The sequence below is a fragment of the Mauremys reevesii genome, linkage group 10 (genome assembly GCF_016161935.1).
Source record: "Mauremys reevesii isolate NIE-2019 linkage group 10, ASM1616193v1, whole genome shotgun sequence".
In the NCBI taxonomy this organism is placed as follows: Eukaryota; Metazoa; Chordata; order Testudines; family Geoemydidae; genus Mauremys; species Mauremys reevesii.
In genome coordinates this window covers 44,619,140-44,640,738 of record NC_052632.1, presented here as the reverse complement: position 1 = coordinate 44,640,738, position 21,599 = coordinate 44,619,140, and the positions used below count along the sequence as shown (strand labels likewise).

At 46.5% G+C, this 21,599-nt stretch overlaps 1 protein-coding gene across 1 annotated transcript; it reads right to left on the bottom strand.

Moving 5' to 3' along the window:
- Positions 1 to 807: 807 nt before the first annotated feature.
- On the bottom strand, positions 808 to 7,748 carry LOC120372841 (zona pellucida sperm-binding protein 3-like). The gene is made up of 4 exons (XM_039490267.1): positions 7,660 to 7,748; positions 6,936 to 7,054; positions 6,746 to 6,846; positions 808 to 1,031 (listed from the first exon to the last, which is right to left on the bottom strand). Exons 2-4 carry the CDS (start codon positions 7,052 to 7,054, stop codon positions 865 to 867), a joined length of 387 nt encoding a protein of 128 aa, XP_039346201.1. The 5' UTR covers positions 7,660 to 7,748; the 3' UTR covers positions 808 to 864.
- Positions 7,749 to 21,599: the final 13,851 nt, after the last annotated feature.

The following is a 21,599-nucleotide window of genomic DNA, read 5'->3' as shown; positions in this document are numbered from 1 at the left end:
CCCAGTGAAGACGGTTGCCATCTCGGTGGAACCTCCAAATTGTCAAAGTTAGAATCAAGACTCACAATTTGTCAGACCACTCTGTTTTTATTAGCGCAGCGCTCCGCCAATAACACCCAGATAATGTGAGTGGCCATGCAAGACCCAAACAGTCTTATTTATACAGATAAAAGAGCGGGAATTAAACAAAGGGACAAAGAGAGAAAAACAGCAAAATTCACCTGGGGCCCAGCATGCATATCCTACTTCCTTACTAACTCTTATCAATCTAAGGCTAATGCTTCACCAATTGCCCTTAAACGGTGCAATTGTTCTAGGTTAATGTCTGTATTCCTGACACCTGGACTGCGGTATGGCTCCACCCATTATTGGTTACAGAATAAAAGCTGGATGCACGATTGATACATGCAGCCTCAGCATGATGCATATGCTGGGCATGAAACAGATACGTATGTGTTATGGAGGTATAGAAGGTTCCAAAAAAAATATTATAATTAAGACGATAAGAACAATTAATGGGAGGGGGTAGGTAGAATTAAGAGTGGGTTTAGTTAGGGAGGTATTAGCATAAGAGAAACTCCACATAGAACAATTAGAATAAGTACCAACCCAAGTAAACTATTACCAACAAAAACCCAACAATGAGATGCTGGAACTCTAATACTCTCAATTAAAGGAAAGCTATGCTCACTTCGACCTGAAGCATTAAGAACTGGAAACACATAAGAATTAAATTGTGAAGAACAATTATTCCAAACACTAGAAGCAGCCCACTGCACATAGGGGGAAGAACAATCTACACTAGATATATTAAATGAAGAAAAATTATAAACTATTGGTACAAATTGAAAGGGTAATGGATATTTAGGTGAGAACTGAGTGGAGCAAACAAGACAATCTTCTGGACTCAGCGCTGACAGGGACTGGTTTCCGCTGACCTCCTGCACCCAGTAGGCGGCGAACCAAGTTTGTAGTCCACCCTCTCCTAAGGGCTCCGTGGGCAAAGATGTTGTGAGGGAGAGCAGTATAACCTGTAAAACAGAATAATACGAGCCCTGCTTAGGGGCATTAGTTAGTTTATTAAGAACGACATTTGCTGAGCCAGTTATGATGAACTAGCTTGTTACCGGGGGTACTTGTAGCCACTAAGTAGGTGTTAGGGTACTTGCCGGCCTGGAGAATGGTGGCTTTTATGGGTTCTCGATGGCCAGAGGCTTGGGGTTCTGTAAGCCAAACCAGTTGTCCAGTGTTAAACACGGGGGACCAAGGCGGCTTAGGTGTAGGTGAAATGTGAGGCCAGCGAGAGTAACTTTTGTTGAGTGCGATAAGTACCTGGGGTAAAAATGAGCTCCAGTTTTTAAAATCAGGGTTGGGGTTTGCTGTTCGCAACATAGTCTTAAGGACTGCGATTTTTCGCTCCACCACACCATTGCTTTGAGGATGATATTTAGTGTGGATATGAAGGGAAGCCCCCCATCCAAAAATGAGCTGTTCAATGTTTTTGCTGGTAAAGGGTGGTCCCCCATCTGCTTGGACTTCAGTGGGAGTGCCCCAGGCAGCTGCTGTTTGCTTAAGAGCCACAGCGACAGAAGCAGCATTGGTTTTAGTAAGAGGGACACAAAAAGTTTGTCGAGACCCCAGATCGACAGTAACTAAGGCTTTTGGAAAACGACGAGCACCTGGCAGGGGTCCTATTAAGTCAATTTGCCACGTACTACCTGGGGCAAAGTGTTCTGCAGCGTATGCAGAGCGCTCATATCGGGGACAATTCATAGTTTTTACCTGCATACACTGCAAGCAGGACTGAACAATGAGCTCGCACTGACTGCGGCTAACGTCAGGCTTTTGGTTAGAAAAGCCAGATAACAGGCCGTACAATTTCGTGGGTGGTAAATGTCCCCATTCTTCATGGAGCCAGCGCAACAGCGGGTCGGCCTGTGGGGCGGGATTTGCCATATGAACTTGGGAGACCTCTCTCATTCTTTGATCAAGACTGGAATGCAGGGGGTTAGAGTCTGGTCGATGAGAGGGACAGTGCGTAACAAACCAAGGGTGAGAGAATTTACAAATTAGGGTAAAAAATTGGTCCCACATTTTAACAAAAGCTGAGGGAGAAGCTTGCTCAATTAAAATGTCTAAACAAAATTGAGAATCGATACCTAAAACAACTTGCTTGTTGGCAGAGTGGGCATTAGCAACATGCTGGGCAGCTAAAAGAACGCCCTGCACTTCGCATTCTTGTGCGGAGCAGGAGGGGGGCAGTAACTGCACATTAAAGTGATTACATGTGGAACAATGAACTCCCGCCCTAGGGGATGGTGAGGTGCCCCGGTCAGACACAACCCAGGGATCATATTTTACTTCAATGCATAACGGCTGGTGAGATGGGGGGGCTAAGATGTTATCGCTGGGAGTTAGGGTCCATGCCTGCCAAGCTACCTCAACCTGGAAACATAGAAGCTGCCAGGTGCGAGTAGTGCCATGAAACTCAGGTGGAGGGGTACTTGTAAGCCACGGGATTAAATGGACACGTGGTCCAGACAGGGTACCTGGGATAGGGACTTGGGACCAGTGACAAGCACTGGACGCAGCCAGTAGCATTTTTCCCACTAGACCATAGTTATACTGGGGTCCAGATAGGCGATGGGCCCAATTGTAAATGGCATTACCATGTTGCAATACAGTGAACCCTACATGGTGTTTTGTGATAAACAAATCAATGTTGAGGGGTTCTTGGGAATTAAAACGGGCGAGGGGGGGGTTAGAGGCGAACCAGCCAGCTAGCTTCTCTAAGCTTTTTTGTGCTGATGCATTCCACACTTCTCGGGAGCGTTTAGAAGAGAGAGAGCTTTGTAGGATTTCTAGGTTAGAAATTAATTGCGCCGGAATATATTGGCAGTGATAATTAAGGAGACCTAGTAGCTGCTGAAGCTCTCGTTTATTTTTTGGAGGGGCTTCTGTCCAAGGGTCTAATACGCTGGCTGGGGCTTGTGTGTGAGTGGTGGGAGTGAAATGGAGTCCCAAGAATGAGAATTGCTGGCTGGCCTGCAGGTGGCTCTTTGTTTTGTTAATTTGCCACCCATCTGCTTCTAATGCATCTATTACCATTTGGGTGGTACTTTGAACTGCTTGTGGATTGGGCCCACAAATGACAATGTCATCTACATAGGCTAACACAGACACATCCTGTAGGGGTTTTACCTTTTGTAATGTGATATTGAGATGGGACGATGCAAGTGCAGGTGAATTACAGAACCCCTGTGGGCAGACTTTCCATTTATATTGGACGCCCTTAAAAGCAAAATTTAAGATTCCTTGTGTGTCCTGGACTGCGATTTGGTAAAACATATCTTTTAAATCAAGAGTACATGCCCACTGATTACTTGCATCGCTTAGTTGCCGCTGTATTTCTGGAATGGTGACAGAGCTGGAAAATGCGATAGGCTTTACACGGCTGTTAGCTTGTCTATAATCAATGACAAGGTGATATTTAGAGGGATCGCCGGGCTTGGGAATACCCCAACCCGTGGACAGAAAGGTGGATGCAGTAACCCTTTCTATCTTTTTCTCTTTTAGAAGCTGAGTGAGCAAGGCTTCAATAAGGGGAAGCCCTTCGGATTTTGTGGGGATAGGGGAAAATTTCCATGGCTTGGAGTTAACTACTTCGGGGGTATAGGGGGAGTGATCGCCTACAGTTATAGGGAGGGCTTGCAGAATTTGATTATGCAGTTTAAATTTTTTAATATCTGAGACACCTAGCAGATTTTTTTATCCTAACAAGGCTTTTATTTTTCTTACGTATTTTCCGTGGGCAATTTTAACCCAAACCACGGGTTTTTCTTGTACTGCATTGAGGCCTTGAACAAACATAAAGGAACCAGTAGGACAGTGGGGAACGTTGGGCTCAATAATGCTAACTTGAGCTCCAGTGTCTAATAAAAAGGAGGTGGGAGTGTTACCGTTAACTAACAGGGTGGCGTATGGGCGTTCATCGGTGGGGTCTTTAATTTGGGCCAGGCAGCATCCGGCCCCTATTCGTTTTTTGACCTAACATAGTCCTCCCAATTTTTCCAGCCTAGCTGTTCGGCTATATTTTGCTGCTCTTGGCCTGACATTTTACGCAGGGCTTCTTTGGGGATTCCTTTGTTAAGAAGGAAGCCAAATCGTGCCTGTTCAGCTTTAGTTCGCTCAGGATGTTTTTGGGGATTAAACTGACTCTTTGGAGGGTCTTTTGGTGGCGACTCAACTGGGAGGACAACAGGCGGGGGCTGCCGTGACAACTTAATTTTACTAACTACTTCAAATAACATTAAGATGGATCTGCGAACAGCTGCATGCAAGTGCAGCATGGCACCGGTGTCAGCTCCAGGGGCAGCTTCTAATGCTAAATCAACTGCCTCTGCTGAGACAGGAATTTGGGTGGGATCAGTAACATGTATAAAGGGTTTGGCCACCAATTGCTGTTGAACAGTTAAATTAAGTGGATTTTGTACTGGATCCCACCGGGCTATGGAAGCTCCTGCGATTGCCCATATTAAATCGTGTGGAGTAACTAGGGCTCCTGGGGGGGATATACAATCCTTTAAAACTGCCTTGCATTGCTAAAATGGCAGCTGCCGGGGTGGTAAGTGGCCAAATGCGATTATTTAATAAAGCATGACCCAGGAAGCCTCGTGCCCAATTGGCCGTTTTAGCTAAGATACCAGCCTCCTCACGGTCCACCAATTCGGCTCCGTGTTCTAAGGCTAGCCGTCTGACCCAAACCATAGGGGCCTCATCGGTTTTTCATTGCATTTCCTTTAAAAACTCTTTAAGTTCGGCCTTAGTACGAGTTCGCAGTTCAGTAACCTGCGTGGTGTTGCCTGTTTGTGCATCTATTTTAGTTTTAGTTATCGCAATAGGCAAAGCTTCTGCTACAGTTTCAGATTCAGTAAATTCTGGAGCTGTTGGCAGAGCTGGATACAGAGGAGTTTTAGGAGCTTCATATGGGGGTGGCAAAATTTTCTGAGAGGGACTTGGGGGGAGGGGGAAAGTGATGGGCTCTACCTTTTCTGTCTTCTCCTCATTAGCATCTTTCGGTGAGCCTGGGGCTGCCTGTTTAGCTGCAAACATTGTGCCCCCATGGAGGACAGAGCACAGATCAAGGGCCTTGCATATCATGCTAAACAGGACGATGGAAACATCCTCAGATTTATATTCATCGGGTCTCAATTTTTTGGTTTTCTTAATTAAATCTAATTCTTTTATCATCTGACATAATAATTTGTGTGCCGGATCAGCAGGCATTACCCGAGGTGGGGGAATCAATTTGGAATCGGTACCTCCGGATTTTCTAACAATGCGGCTACATTCTCTCCAAAGCTGAGAGGGATCTGCAGCACCGAGGTTCTCCACAGTCTCCGTGCACTGAGGCTGTAGAGAACAATTGGCTGGCTGACACCTAAAGCTCGGGTGGCACCGGAGGAGGCATCCCGTATCTGCCAGGGTTAATGGTACAGTATAGCCTTTTAGAGTTTTGCCCGAGCCAAGGGAACAAATCCATTCTATTTTTGGATTAGTCGAATTTTGGCTAGTAAAAAGGTGAAACTGCAAATGTTGGAACTGTTCAGTTTCATCATCTGCGCGGTCTGCAGCGTGCCACGGGCATGGCCCAACCTCCTTGCATCCTGTTCGTGAAGCCATGTAGATTGCCACAGACTCGCAGGGGCGAAAGAAAATGCAGGCCTGTTATTTACCAGGCTGCACATGGCAACAGACTATATTGATAAGGGATGCAAGGAGAGTATGGGTTACGATGCAAACTGCAGACACACACACACACACACTAAAATTAATCAATTTAAAGTTTTATTGGGGATGATTACAAGGGGTAAGGGAGGAGCATATGATTAGCTAATAGAGTTAATGAAACTTAAAACACACAATGACTAAAATATCTACTAACAATATTTATAAACAAAGATGCATTTAGTAATAACTGATACTTACAAATACAAACCAATGCATAACGACCGGCAAACGTAGAAGCTCTGTTTGAAACACGTGAGCTGAGAGAGAGGCTTCGAGGTGATCAGGCTCGGTTACGGGTGTACATAGGATACACAGGATTCGTTTTTCTTTCTCCTCTCCCTGCCTGCACATGGCAGGCAGGCCTAAAGTACCAACTATTACATCATAGAAGTGTCATAGGGGACGGGGCCCAAAACCTGTTTGTGTCCGTTTCTGATTGGCACAAGCAAAGTTTACACCAAGTAGGGGAGCAGGTGCCTTAAAGTCTGGCTTCACCCCCAAAAGGTGAGGAAATGCATATTGTCTTAGAATGCGTTCAACACTGAATGACAAAAGAAGAGGCCAGGGCAATACCGGTATGGGCAAGTTTTACAGGATGCAGACAGGAACTCATCTCAACAACCATGAAGATTTTCAAAGGTACTGGGTGCTTTATGATGCCCTGACTGTCCAAGAGACAGTGTAAATCAGCTAGGGAAGGGCCTAAACACTAGTAGACCATGGGAAAGAAATTACTCTTCTTGGGAGAGAAGTACTTGCTGCAAATACATCATTGTCCTGCCATTCAGAAATACCCAAATCTTGGGAGATTTAGAGTGTAGCAGCTGCTGCTGCAGTCCATCCCTAGTGGAAGTGGTTGTGTATCCATGCTAGGCTGGGTACAGAAGTGGACAGCTAGCAGGACTAGCTATCAAAGTGAATAGAGCTTCCTTTTCTTAAGTAAACTTGCACCTACCATTCATCAGGTGCAAGGAGAAATCCAGCCTCTCCACAGACAGGGTAGAGCTGAAGGGAACCCAGGTCAGCTTGATGGCTCTGCTGCTCACATTGTCCTTCCTGGAGAGGAGGAAATCTCAGATGCTGAACCTGCTCCCAGGACAGGGACTGGGCGTGAGCGATAGGGACAGAGCATCTCAGGCACTCACCTGAGATAGTGACACTCAATAGGGATCACAGCTGGACTGGTTCTCAGGATTGTTGGGTTGCTGGCAGGGGTGGGGCTGTAGGACAGGCTTGTGCTGTAGAGCAGGGAGTATGGGATCATCTGGGGAGAGGCAGACAGTGGGGAGATTAATACCATGTTAACAGGATGAAGCTGGCAAGACTGTAGAAGCCTTGCCATGTAGTTCAATAAAAGCAACATTCTTATCCCTGCACGCACCCTCCCCATGGGCAGCACAGGAGACAGCCAAAGCTTGGCTCCATCACTGATTATTAGACCATAATGCTGGGTATTGGCCCTTCCCCTGTCAGCAGCACCAAGGTGCAGAAGAAAGCTCTGTACTACTGGGACAGGGCAACTGCATTCTGGTCCACAAGAGCAGCGCCAGGAGAAGCCCCTTCTCAAACGTGCAGCCAAGCCCACCCCTTGGCCAATGGTTACTAGCACCCAGCAGTGTGCAGTTTAGGCATTGCAGAGCATGGGTTTCGCTCAGGGTGGCTTCACCCTTGGAGAGAGATTTCTTGTTAAATCTATTCAGCCAAATATGCCTTTGGCTATCTGCAGTGGCCTTTAATAAGATCAAGGCCCATCAAATTAAATATGGTTTACAAGCTGTCTCCAACCCCTAGAGCTGGCAGCAGGGCCTAGCCTCTTATCTGTCACAAGGCAGAGCACGCCAGGCCCCAAAGGTATAGTCAGAATGGTACCTCCAGTTCCTGAAGGCTAAAGCCCTACACCATGCCTCACAGGGCTACAAGCCCCAGGCAGCAGCTGTGCTCTCAGCTCTGGAAGGACACTGGGCACGCTAGCTGTAATGGGAGACAAGCTCTGGGTGCCACAGCTTCCCTACCATGTCTTGGAGTTACTTGACTAGCTCTTGAGAGTAACAGCTGTGAGACGGGCAATTCAGTTGACTAAGGGGCCCTATTGGCCTCTCAGTGAGGTTTAGCAATCAAGCTTATCTACAGCCAAGGCAGGGCATGAAGCTATTTCCCTGCTGTATAGTTTGAAGAGTTATAGATCAATACACTGTCTGGCTTCTGTGGGTGTTTCCCCCACCCCAACTTCTTTTGAACTAAGCAGGATTTGAAGCTAAGGGACTATAGGTGATCCCGACCCCAGGGCCACCTGGAGAGTAGAGGTCTTAATTTTCACAGGATGGCTGGAGATGAAGGTGTCATTTTACAACCGCTAATAGCATTCAAGGAGGCCCTGAGAACCACATTTGCAAGAACTCCGGGCCCATCAGTCCAGTTTGACCCAGGTGATGATACTTAAGAGCTGGTTGGAAAAAAAAACCTGACAGAACAGTTTTCCATCAAAACATGCAGTTTCACTGAAATCTTTTCATGGGAATGATTTAAACAAGAAGTTGGAGTGTTTTGTTTTGATTAATATTTTAATGCAGTGGAGTCAAAGCACATTGATGCAACAGCCAGCAGCCCAAGCCCAAACGTCTACACTGCAATTAAACAGCCCCTTGGCCCAAGCCCCGCAAGCCCAAGTCAGATGGCACAGGCTAACAACAGGTGTCTAATTGCAGTGTAGACACATCAAGAGTCACCATTGAGGATTCAGGCAAAAAAAACCTTATTACACCTCCCTTCACCAGCGAGGGCCCCTAAGGCCCAAGAGCAGGATGGTTTTGTACCTCCCATAGGATCTCTGCCAGCTAGAGGAGCAGCAGTACTTTAGAGCTGGGGAACCAGAGGAGACTGCTGAGGGGATGTGCCTCATGAATCCATTTCCCCATTGGCCCTGGCTCTGTCCCTTCCCATGCTGTGCCAGCTGGTTGGTGCAGTGGCTGGATCCCCAAACCCCTTTGGTGGTAGGGCAGCTTCCCCCACTGAAGCTTCACTCCGAGTGGTCTTTCTGCCTTAGGTGCCTCTGTGATTCAGCAGAGACTGGTGTAAATACAGGCCAAATCCAGCCCAGAGGAATGTGGCCAGATCTGTATGGAGACCTAAGTGCCATTTTCTAGCATGACACAGGGCACCACAGTCCAGCATGTCCTACATGCCCAACCTTTAACCATGCAACCCATTTGGCTCCACATGCTGGTAATCTGTCTGCATTAGATTTCATGGGTATCAGCTCCAGGTAATTGTATATTTGGTAATAAAGGAATCATAACTTAGTTATTTGCATAGCAAGCAGAGGTACAAAAGCTGATCTTACCATAATAGCTTCAGATAAGTGAATGGCAGGTATAATCAAGAGATTAATTGGCCTTTGTGTGTTAATTTTATGTTAATTGGTACAGCTGCTCGTACGTACAGTACAAAGAAAAATGGCTCTTCAGCACCGGGCTGTAGAAAAAGGTTGTGGTCATGAGAAAACATTTGCTGAAGTGGCACACACTGTACTAGTGTTGTCACTGTTATGTTTCCCTGTGCACAAAGAGCAAACTGGCCATTTTTTCCATGGCCATTATTGTAGATAACCCCTGCTCTACACACACAGTGGATACAGGTAGGGGTATGATTTGTTACTGATATAGTTAGACCAGTACAACCCCTAGTGTGGCTGCAGTTACACTGGTATAAAGCAGGCTTATATGGTGTAGATGTGACATTATTGACATGAACTATGACCGTATAGATCATTGTTGCAACCGTGGTCCTATAGTGGCACCAAATCTTGTACAAAGAAGGTCATGTAAGGTGTCCATGAAAAGGTTATAATTTGCTGGTTATGATTATGCTGTATGTATCACTTTTGTATTTGAAGTTATGAATATTGGCTATGTACTTGTATCTCAATGTGTTTGATTCTAAGTAGCATCAGTGAAGCATTTCGTCAGCTTCTTGAGAAAGGACTATTTGAGTAGGGCCCCATCAAGAAACACTTAACTGACAATGGACCTTGGGAGACTCCAATCCATATCTGAGGAGCCTTCCTGGGACGTTCAATGTAGCATGTGAGCAATGGCTGCCGCCTGCAAACTGAGTCATGCGTGGACATGGACTTGCCCATGTGACTCCAAACTCCATTTTCCTGCTGTGATTTTCCACAGTAAGAACAAAGGGGTCCTTCCACATGGCAGAGGATATAAAGGGCCCTGGAAACCCCTCCATTTTGTCTTCAATCCTGCTTCTTACCTCTGGAGGAACTTTGCTACAAACTGAAGCTCTGAAGAAAGGACTGAATAACCCATCCAAGCTGTGGATGTAGTCCAGAAACTTGATTTGAACCTGCAGTTTATTCCATCACTGCTACAAGCCTGAACCAAGAACTTTGCCATTACTGTATGTAATTGATTCAATTTAACCAATTTTGGCTCTCATCTATATTTCTTTCTTTTTACGAATAAACCTTTAGATTTTAGTTTCTAAAGGATTGGCAACAGCATGATTTGTGGGTAAGATCTGACTTGTATATAGACCTGGGTCTGGGACTTGGTCCTTTGGGATCGGAAGAACCTCTTTTTCTTTTACTGGGGTATTGGTTTTCATAACCATTTATCCCCATAAGGAGCAGTGCTGGTGGTGATACTGGGAAACTGCAGTATCTAAAGGAATTGCTTGTATGACTTCTGGTTAGCCAGTCGGGTAAAATTGAAGTCCTCTCTGTTTGGCTGGTTCGGTGAGCCTTAGTAATAAAGGACACCCAGCTTTGGGCTGTGACTGCCCTGCTCTAAGCAATTTGTCCTGAATTGATATTCTCACCAGTGTCCCCCCAAGAGCACGCATTGTTACAGTAGCTCATTCCCCTTCTCAGACGGGAATAAACTAGACTGATATAGGCATCTTTCTACCACTAGGGGAGGCTGTACGGCTTTAGAGTTAATTCGGTACAACTTGTGTGGGTACACAAGGCCTAAGACACCAGCAAAACAAGGAAGAGAGCCCAGACTGTGTGTAACTTGGTGTTCTACCCTGAACTGACCATAAAATGGCTGCCTGGCTCTGCAGAGCACAGACTCCTTAGAGATTGGACACATGGGTATAACAGGTACATACTAGGCTAAAATTAAAGGCTCAATACACCACAGTTATCGTCATTACTGGCTGGAAGTGTGCATGCGACAAGGAAACTTGAAAACACAGAGACTCCAAACAACAATCTTCAAGGCAATGGGAATTAACTAGAGCCAGGTCTCAAGGATTCCAAAGAGCAAAGACATTGAGAAGGTCCATATCCTCTAGATAATTGCGTGCCTACCGCTCATTGATTTCAATGGGAGTTAAATGCCTAAATACTTCTGATGATCTGGGCCAAGTAACTAACCCATGCAGGGTGAGATGTTTCACTGGCAAATGGGAGATGTGGCTGAAGCTTTACTGCTTGGTGCCCAATACTTCCAGGTGCTGACTTCCTGCTGTGAACTGCTGAGTGCCCTTAGTTCCTATGAACTTGAGAGGGAGTCAAGGCTCCTCAGCCCCGGGAGGATTGGGCCCTTAGCTAGGAAAGAAGCTGGAAAATGCTCATCAACGAGCAAGACCTCTTCTGATGAAGGAAGCCAACTACTTGTGAGTTAGGAATTCTATGTTTTGCTACAACTATCGTGGCTGGCTACAAAGATGGACAGTACAGCGTTGGGCAATAGTGTAGAAACAAGTAAGTTGCCAATAAACTTCCTGCACCGTTGCAAGTTCTTCCATGTCTCATGCTCTTGTGTTCAAACGCATGGTAAATTCTGATACCGAGCACAACTGTGCCTTACAGGGGACTTAGACACCCTGTGTTTGAGCTGTGTTCAGGACATCCAGCTGGCAGATATTGCAATAATTTTTCTGTGTGCTAGCTGGGTGTCCTGGATACAATTCAAACCATAGGGCATCACAGCCACATTTAAGAAGATGTACCCAGTCCTTTTTCTTGGCCAAGTTGTTGGTATCACCGATCCAGGAAGTCACCCCTAGGTTTGTTGAATTGGTTGAATCCATGTGGGAAGCAACTGAAAATCCACCCCATCCTGTTTTGAGTGAAATGAGTTGGTAGGGCTCAGTCCAGTTCCCAGTGTCCAGATCCTTAGCTGGGGTACATCAGTACAGCTTCACTGAGGTCAATGCAGCCATGCTGATTTACTCCAGCTGAGGATCTGGCCCCAGATGTCCATGTCATGTTAAATTGCCATGATAATAGGCACTCATTGGTGATTGCTAGAGAGCCCCAGGACTAGAAGGGCCTGAAGACTGAGCTAACCTAGCACTTCTGAAAGAGTTCCTTCAAGGTCAGAGTTGACGCTCTATAAACCAGGAACAATGGGCTAGGTGGAAGGGAGGAGGAATGCACTGCTACTACCCGACTGCAGCTGATCGATGAAAACATAAAGGATGTCAGTCTCCAGGGCTGCAAGGCCCACACCTTTCATTATTGATGTTACACTGGCACCCACATTGATGGCCAAATGCTCAGTGAGAGATAGTCTCTGCCCACAAATGCTTACAGTCTAGTGAGATGGGGACGCAAATTTCCCAAGGTCACCCAGTGGGTCAGTAGCAATCAGACACAGAACCCAGGGTTCTCAAGCTCCCATTAGCATTGTGCAGCAGCCAGCATTTCTGTTTGGCAGGAAATTCCACTCTTTTGACCTTTGTAGTCATGCTAAAGTTGAACAAAAAGAAAGAATGTAAAAAAGTACTGCAAAACAAAACATTAAAAAAAATGAGTCGTGGGTCAATCCAAATGTTTTGTTTTGATCAAATCGAACCGATTCATTTCAATTTTGACTTCTTAAATTGTATATTATAATTTGAAATAAAATAATTTACAGATTGAAAAGTCATTTCACAATGAAAAATCAAAATGGTCTGTTCTGATTGGACCAAAACAACCTTCTCAAAATGCTTCATTTTTTATTTGTTTTCCCAAAGCTGAATTTTGTCAAAATTGTCACATTCCCACACTGGTTTGATTTTGACGAATCAGCATTTTCAGACGGGAAAACGTTCCGCTGGGAAATTGTCAACCAGAGCTAGTCCCATTCTGGTTCCAGATCCACTCAGCCATCCTGCCTCTCTAGGTAGCCCTGCTCACCAGCACTCATCTAAAACTGACTTCATACCATCGACTCAACTAATCTAAGCAGGAAACATGCCTGCTGCAGCAGAAAGCCCCATTCTTTAGAAGGAAAATCACATAAAATCACATCATGGAGTTCCTTTTTGCTCCCCTCATTTCTGTCTCAGAGCAGGGCACATCTCCAGAGCATTCTGGGCCCTTCATGCATAATAAATATGCAGTAAGAGAACTTCTCTTAAGTGCTTATCAGTCCACTGCTTCCCTGCCACAGTGTAACCTCAGCTACAGAGTGCAGTGTAAGCTCATCTCGGACAAAGGAGGGCCACAGCGTTAACAGAGAGGAAAAACAGAGTGTAAAGAGCAGAAGTTTGCTCACAGGGGTTTCCAAGTGCATGATAACACAACCAGTGGCATGTATCTCCAGCCAAGAGAGGCAACAGTAACTGTATCTGCAATCCCTAGAGACACCACTGCCCCATGCCTTTCCTTTCTCTATGGTCCCTTTGTACCCAGAAAGCCATCAGTAAAACATGAACAACTCCCCACACAGACTCTCCTGCTCCGAGTAGATCTACATGTCCTGGAGTTGCTCCCTGACTTTTTTAGTAACGATGAATAAGTTATGCAACAAGAAAAACCTTTTTGGTGGTGCGGCTGCTCTTTATTAATTCAGGGAGGGATATAGACAATCTAGGCACCCCAGCACATTGGCACAGCCTGCCTGGGGTAGCTCTGCCAGGTTACCCGGCTAAGACCTATGCTGAGTGAAAGATCTTGATGCATCCCTCACAACAGAGTTAGATTGCAAAACTGGACACATTAGAATCACGCAGGCTCTCTTGTGTACTAGACTGCATGCAGCTGAGTGCAAGGAGAGACATGGTGGTGCACTAGATCCTAGCACAGAACTTCATCATTAAAGCAAGGAGGGTGAACTCAGAGTACTGGTCATCGAAACCTGAACTAACGTTTGATACATATACTGGTGGTTGGGAACAACCAGGCTAGAGTGCGTAGGAGAATGTGTACTAGGAGTACAAACCTCATCACTGCTGCATATATTTCATAATGCTTATTAGTGAGCAAAACCTCATACCTCAGTACTAGAATGCAGGCAAGCATCTTTCCAGTCATTTTGCAAATAAGTTAACTAGGAGGCAGCAAACATCAATTTCTGGCAGTGCTAGGACTAGACCCCTGCTTTTTAATAGGGCAAATTAAGTCTCACCCACTTTGTCACATTGCTTTTCAGAATGAATGTACCAAATCTATGTACTTGACTCTCCTGCCTGTAACCACTGCTCTAAGCACCTTCCCCTCCCATTGACAGGAATAGAATCAGGATTCTTTAGTTCCTAACTTTTTTATAGCTGCCTCGCAAATGGTTGTATAACTCACTGGCAAAGTCTATGCCAAGTCCCCTCTAGTGGCTGCTTCACATGAAAGAAAAAAGGTTATGCAATTAAGAGGCAGAGATCTGTACTGGGGAGCTGAAAACCTAGTGTTGAAACCCTGCTGATGTCGCATGTGACAAGTCCTTAGGGTTGTTTTTCCACTTTCTTATTAAAAGCCTGGTGCATTGCATTGGTACAGTGAGAACTGAATCTTAACAAATGGTTTTATAGTTAAACACTACAAAGTGTCAATTATGACACAACTCATAGCAAACTCCAGGTGCTCGCTATGTCAGTGCACTGTCAAACACACATTTCTCTTGCTCCTAACATGCACTGGCAGGGTTGAAGCTTTAGAAGCATGATGGATATATTTATCAATATTAAGTTGTGGGAGAGAAGGTTCCTGGGTGTAAGTGCTGCTGGGTCTTGACAGGGCTGAAGAGGATGAAATTTTGAGGGGAAGGGAGTGTTAAATCCCACACTGGTGCATTAGCAGCTTGTGATCAATAAGCAGCAAACCTCACTCACCATTTCCCAGCTCTCTCATTGCTGCTAATGCAGGATTCATCACTGTAATTGCTGGTGTTTAATAGCAATAGAGGACCAGCCCTTTCTGTTTGTGAAGTACTCTCATTATGTATCTCCTCTGGGAATGAATGAGAGCTGAGGGCAGCTCCCTTCTCATTCCCAGGCTGTGATCTCTCTTTTTCTGGGCTGACAGGAACTCAGGTGTGGGCTGCACATGTGCTGGCGTCCCCAGCTGCCATCCACCAGGTCGCTCTGTAGGACAGGGATGGAGGGAGCCATGGATCATGCTGTGTGGATGGTGGAAGAGCACGGCCTCTTCAGGCCTGGCACAAAGTCCACTGGGGGCTGGCAGTTCTCCCATCAGAGCCAGTTTCTCATGAGCTGCAGGCTGATGGGGCAGTGGTCCCATGGATGACTCCAGGTGAGCGATGGAGCACGGTGGGCAGGAGTGAGGCGTGTCCCAACAATCTGTGCCTTATTCTGCACTTTACCAAAAAATGTTCTGTGTCTCACTGGGAGCTTCAGCAAAGGATATTGCAAAGGGGAAGGTCCCATCCCATGCTGAGTTGCAGCTAATGCTATCATTCAGTGGTCAGGAGAGACCTTGCACTGGACACGCGGTGGGGCTGCAGGTCATGACAGGGGTGTATTGTACTGGCAATATGGTGTGAGGTCTAGGACTGGAGTAGAAGGTGCTGCAGAGTTTGGAGGCAACCATTTTTCCTGCCTCTTCTCTGGCATCTTTGCCTGGTCTTTTCCTCTGGCCTGAACATCCGCTAGGGTCCTGCTCCCCACTGTGCTCTGCTGACATGTTCCCTGCATTGATGTCATAGCCCTCTCACCTGCATATGACAGGGACATGCACTGACATCTCTGAAGAGACTCCCAGTTCCCTCTCGGCAGCAGATCCATAGTCCACTGCTCCTACCACTCAGCCAGAAAATTCTCAGTGAGCATGGCCCAAGAGAGTCTCTCTCTGCTCATCACACAGTCCTTAAGGGCCCTGTTCTAAGGGGCATGCTCACCACCAGAGCCCCCCTTGGAGCCACAATGTCGCACTTCAGAGGTTCTCCCACTCTAGCACCATTTGTTGTCAGCCAGTTTGGTTCTCCAGCAGGCTGTATCTGTCATGGCCCAATCTTCCAGCCAACTCACCTTTCCAATTCAGTTCCCTTCTGGGAAAAGCCAAAAACCATCCAAACAAAACAGTTCTTCTGCCCCTCTTAGGCTACATTGACATTCCTTGACCTACACCCCCTCTTCTGGGCCCTGCAGAGGCTGAGCATGGCCTCCCAGGGCTTTCCCATGGAAGCTCTTTTCCTCCTAGCTGGTTCCCACTGCCTCCCCTTGCCAGGAACTCTGGCAGCTTCTTCTAGGGACCTTCCTCCTTCCTCAGGGCCCGCCGCAGATGCCCACCTGCTGCCTGGGCTTCCCTTTCCCTGCAGAAGTGTCCCCCTCTCTGCAGCCCCCACCAGGACTTTCTCCTCCCAGCTCTGTTCTCTCAAGCCTTTTTCTGAGCCCCCAGTGCTCTCCATACTGAGCCCAGAAGTCCCACCTCCTCAGGGTAGGAAGAAGCTAATTGTGGCACAGAGGGGGCTAATTGATCTGGACTGGTTGGCCTAAGATCCTGTCAGGGTTCCCTCCCCACTCTGAACTCTGGGGTACAGATGTGGGGACCTGCATGAAAGACCCCTTAAGCTTATATTTTACCAGCTTAGGTTAAAAACTTCCCCAAGGAACAAATTCCTTTCCTTGTCCCTGGACGGTATTGCTGCCACACAAAAATTCAGGAAAGGGTCACTTGGAGTCCCTATTCCCCAAAATATCCCCCCAAGCTCCTTCACCCCCTTTCCTGGGGAGGCTTGAGAATAATATACTAACCAATTGGTTACAGTGTGAGCACAGACCAAACCCTTTAGTTTTTAGGACACTGAAAATCAATCAGGTTCTTAAAAGAAGAATTCTATTTATAAAAAAAAATAAGAGAATCACACCTGCAAAACCAGGATGGAAGGTAACCTTACAGGGTAAATACAAAGATTTAAAACGCATAGGATTCCCCTCTGACTCTGCTTCCCAGTTACAAAACAGGAATGAAACTACCTCTTAGCATAGGGAAAATTCACAAGCTAAAACAAAACATAATCTAATGCATTTCCTTGCCCTTACTTACAATTTTTGTAATCTTAGCTGGTTCATTTCAGGTATGTTTTCAGGAGATGTTTTACCTGCCTAGTCTTTTTGAGGAGTGGGGAGGGAACAACAAAGAGAGCACAAACAAAACCTCCCCCCCACCCCCACCCCCAGATTTGAAAGTATCTTCTTTCCTTATTGGTCCTTTTGGTCAGGAGTCAACCAGGTTATTTGAGCTTCTTAACCACTTACAGGTAAAGTGATTCAGTACCTCTGACTGGGAGGGATTTTATGGTACTGCATACATAAAGGTTGTTACCCTTCCCTTTATATTTAGGACACACACACCCCAAATCACAGACGGTGCTGGACAGCCTGTTCCACATTGGCTGTGATTTCTTCCTAGAGCTTTAGGAGAAAACAGAGTTAATAAGACACATGCACCCCTAGACATACTACTGATTATATAAAAACTAACAATATTTTTCACAGTTTAAGGATGATTTTAACAAGTTGATTCTGGGAAACTTTCACGGGAGAATGCATCAGCCACTTTGTTAGAAGCCCCTGAAATATGTTGTATTTCAAAATCAAAATCTTGGAGAGCTAAACTTCACAGAAGAAGTTTTTTGTTATTTTCCTTGAAGGTATGAAGTCACTTCAGCACAGCATGGTCCATCTGCAGGTGGAAATGTCGTCCCCAAACGTATGGGCATAGCTTTTTCAGAGTGTGCACAATGGCGTAACATTCCTTTTCAGTGATTGACCAGTGGCTTTCCCTCTCAGACAGTTTTTTGCTGAGAAACACGACAGGATGGAATTCTTGATCTGGTCCTTCCTGCATTAAAACGGCTCCCACACCACGCTCGGATGCATCTGTGGTTCCTAGGAAAGGTTTGTCAAAGTCTGGGGCCCTTAGCAAAGGGTGAGACATGAGTGTCGCTTTAAGCTGGTTAAAGGCCTTCTGACACTCTTCAGTCCACTGAACTGCATTTGGCTGTTTTGGGGGGGGGGGGGTTGGTCAGGTCTGTCAGTTGGGTGGCGATTTGGCTGTAGTGCTATACACATCACCTGTAATAACTGGCCAAGCCTAAGAAGGATTGGACCTGTTTTTTTGACTTTGAGACAGGCCACTTTTGGATAGCATCCACTTTGGCCTGTAGGCAGTTGATAGTTCCTTGACCCACCTGGTGTCCAAGGTTCATCGCTCTGTTTAGGCCTATTTGACACTTTTTAGCCTTAACAGCTAGTCCTGCCTCCCTTATATGCTCAAAGACTTTTTGTAGATGCTCCAGGTGGTTTGCCCATACATCAGAAAATATGGCCACATTGTCAAGGTAGGCGACTGCAGATTCTCCCAATCCTGCTAGGAAATTATCTTTTATGGAAGGTGGCAGGTGCATTTCACAGCCCGAAAGAGAGCACATTAAATTCATACAGCCCATTATGGGTGATGAAGACTGACCTTTCCTTGGCAGATTCATCTAGCAGTACTTGCCAGTACCCCTTGGTTAAGTCTAAGGTAGAGATGAACTGGGCACGTCCCAGTTTCTCCAATAGCTCGTCTGTGCGTGGCATTGGATAGTTGTCTGGGCGAGTTACAGCATTTAGCTTATGGTAGTCCATGTATTTCTCCATCTGGTTTGGGAACTAGAACATTGGAAAGGCCCATGCACTTTCAGAGAAGCAGATTACACCCAACTGTAGCATGTCCTGGATCTCCCGTTCTATAGCAGTTTTGGCTTGAGGAGCCACCCGGTAAGGTTGGGCTCTAATTGGGCGAGCATTACCTGTGTCAATGGAGTGGTATCCCTGTTTAGTCCATCCTGGGATGGCTGAGTACATCAGCGCAAAGCTAGTGTACAGCTTCCTGATCTGCTGTCACTGCATACGTCCAAGGGTCATGGAGAGATTCACCTCTTCCACGCCACCGTCACTTTTTCCTTCATAGTAGACACCTTCAGGCCACTCAGCATCATCTCCTCCCTGGGCTGTAAACTGACAAACTTTTAATTCTCTGGAATAAAAGAGCTTTAAAGAATTAACATGGTACACTTTAGGATTTAGGTGGGGGATGCTATGAGATAGTTAACAGCTCCCAGGTGCTCTTGGACTGTAAATGGCCCTTCCCACGATGCTTCCATCTTATGGGCTTGGAGCACCTTCAAGACCATGACTTGGTCCCTACTTTGAAGGAACGCTCTCTGGCATGTTTATCATACCAGGCCTTTTGCTCTTTCTGAGCATTTTTTTGGTTTTCTCTAGCAAGGGCTAAAAAGTTTCGGAGGGTGTTTTGTAGGTTGTTTACAAAGTCCAGAATGTTAGTTCCTGGAGAAGGCGTAAACTCCTCCCATTTCTGTTTCATCAACTGTAATGGCAGCTTAACCTCGTGGCCATACACAAGTTCAAATGGTGAAAAGCCCAAATTGGGATGTGGTACAGCCCTGTAGGCAAAGAAAAGCTGCTGCAACACAAGGTCCCAATCACTGGTGTTCTCATTTATGAATTTACATATCATGGCCCCCAAAGTTCCATTAAACTTCTCCAGCAGGCCATTTGTTTGATGGTGGTAAGGGGTGGCAACCAAGTGGTTCACCCCATGAGCTTTCCACAGGCTTTTCATGGTCCCTGCAAGGAAATTAGTTCCTGAATCCATAAGGATGTAGGAAGGCCAACCTACCCTGGCAAAAATGTCTGTTAGTGCCTGGCATACACTTTTAGCCCTGGTGTTGCTTAGAGCTACTGCTTCTGGCCATAAGGTGACAAAATCCATGAAAGTCAGTATGTACTGCTTTCCTCTGGGTGTCTTTTTCAGGAAAGGACCCAGAATATCCACAGCTTCTCGCTGAAATGGAACCTCAATTATGGGGACTGGCTGGAGAGGGGCTTTGACCTGGTCTTGGAGTTTTCCCACTCTTTGGCACACCTCACAAGAACGGACATAGATAGAAACATCCTTGCCCATTCCCTCCCAGTGGAATGACCTCCCCAAACAGTCTTTGGTCCTGTTCACCCCAGCATGGCCACTAGGATGATCATGTGCTAAGCTTAAGAGCTTTACCGGCTATTTAGTTGGAACTACCAACTGTCTCTGAGGATGCCAGTCTTCCTTGTGCCCACCAGAAAGAGTTTCCTTGTATAAAAGTCCTCTTTCTACAACAAACCGGGATCAATTAGAAGAGCTGAGAGGCGGTGGGTTGCTCCGTGCTGCCGTCCAAGCTCCCTGGAGGCTTTCATCTGCTTCCTGCTTGGCCTGGAACTGTTCCCTTGATGCTGGACACATCAGTTCCTCACTGGATTGTGGACTTGGGCTTGGAAGCAATGTAGATGATGGGGCTACTTCTGTTGACTGTGAACCACTCTCCGCTGGTGCACTATGTTGTATTTCAGGCTCCAGCTGAGCCTTTTGTGCAGGTTTAGCTGCTGCTGCCAGTGCAGGCTCAGTGGTGCCCTCTGGTGTTGGAGTTGTAGATGGGGTTGCAAGCACTGGATTCAGTGCTGGCAGTGGTTCTGGTGCTGGTTGCTCCGCCCATGCCGGTTTTGGGATTGGTTCTCGTTGGGTCTCTGGGACTGGATTCACTACTGCTGTTGCAGTCATTGGCATGGGGACCAGTTCTACCACCTCAGTCTGGGTCTCTGGTAACACAGATGGGGCCCTTGTAGAAAGCTCAGGAACAGGGATAGGTGTGGAGGCTTGCTTAGCCTGGCTGCGGGTGACCATTCCCACCCTCTTGGCTAGCTTCACATGGTTGGCCAAGTCTTCCCCCAGCAGCATGGGAATGGGATAATCATCATAGACTGCAACAGTCCACATTCCTGACCAGCCCTTGTACTGGACTGGCAGCTCGGTTGTAGAGAGGGTCATAGAGAATCCCAGCGCCATCCTTTGCCTGGGCATATCTGCCTGTCCTGGAGGCCAAGAGTGGTAATTGTTTAAGAGCCACTGTGACAGCTCTAGTCGCTCTGAGGATTCCCCATGGCCAGAGGGTGGGGTGGAGAGGGGACAAGGATGGGGAGTTACAGCAGTAATCCCTGATTTTCATTCAGCCCTAGCAATTGAAGACCTCCCCAGAACAAAGAGAGTGAGGAACATAAGCCCAGATCCTCAAAGGTATTTGGGCTCCTAACTTACATTGATTTCAATGAGTGTCAGGAGCCTAACTACATCTGAGCATCTGAGCTTTAAAAAGGAAAGGCAAGGTTTGCCCTTACACCTAAAGGGTTAATCGCCCATCCCCACACCCAGTTCTCCATCTCAAGCAGCTGCTCACATGGAACCTGCAACCTTCAGTGTCTCTTGATTTTTAGACCCAATTTATTCAAATCTGCCCCCAGCACTATTTCTGCAGGAGGGTTACACACAAGGAGCAGTGGGAACTCATAAAATAGAGTTTCATGCTCCTCTCCCATACACGGGCTTTACACTAGGGTTATTCCCTTGCCTACAGTAGCGTTACTACAGATTTATGCCAGGGTGAGAGGAGGATCAGATCCCAATTTGTTTCTTAGCTCTGGCTTCCCGAAGAAAGTATGAGGTGCTACATTTTAAGGGGACTTGAACTCAAAGCAGCTCAGCCAATTTGCTTTAAGCTTTCCAGATAACTCTACTGTGGCCTGAAAGA

Coding starts and splice junctions, on each gene's coding strand:
- LOC120372841 (XM_039490267.1), bottom strand. CDS start 7,054: ATGATCCCATACTCCCTGCTCTACAGCACAAGCCTGTCCTACAGCCCC. Junction 6,847..6,935: donor ATTGAGTGTCACTATCTCAG/GTGAGTGCCTGA, acceptor CCTCCTCTCCAG/GAAGGACAATGTGAGCAGCA. Junction 1,032..6,745: donor CTCCTTGCACCTGATGAATG/GTAGGTGCAAGT, acceptor TCTGTTTTACAG/GTTATACTGCTCTCCCTCAC.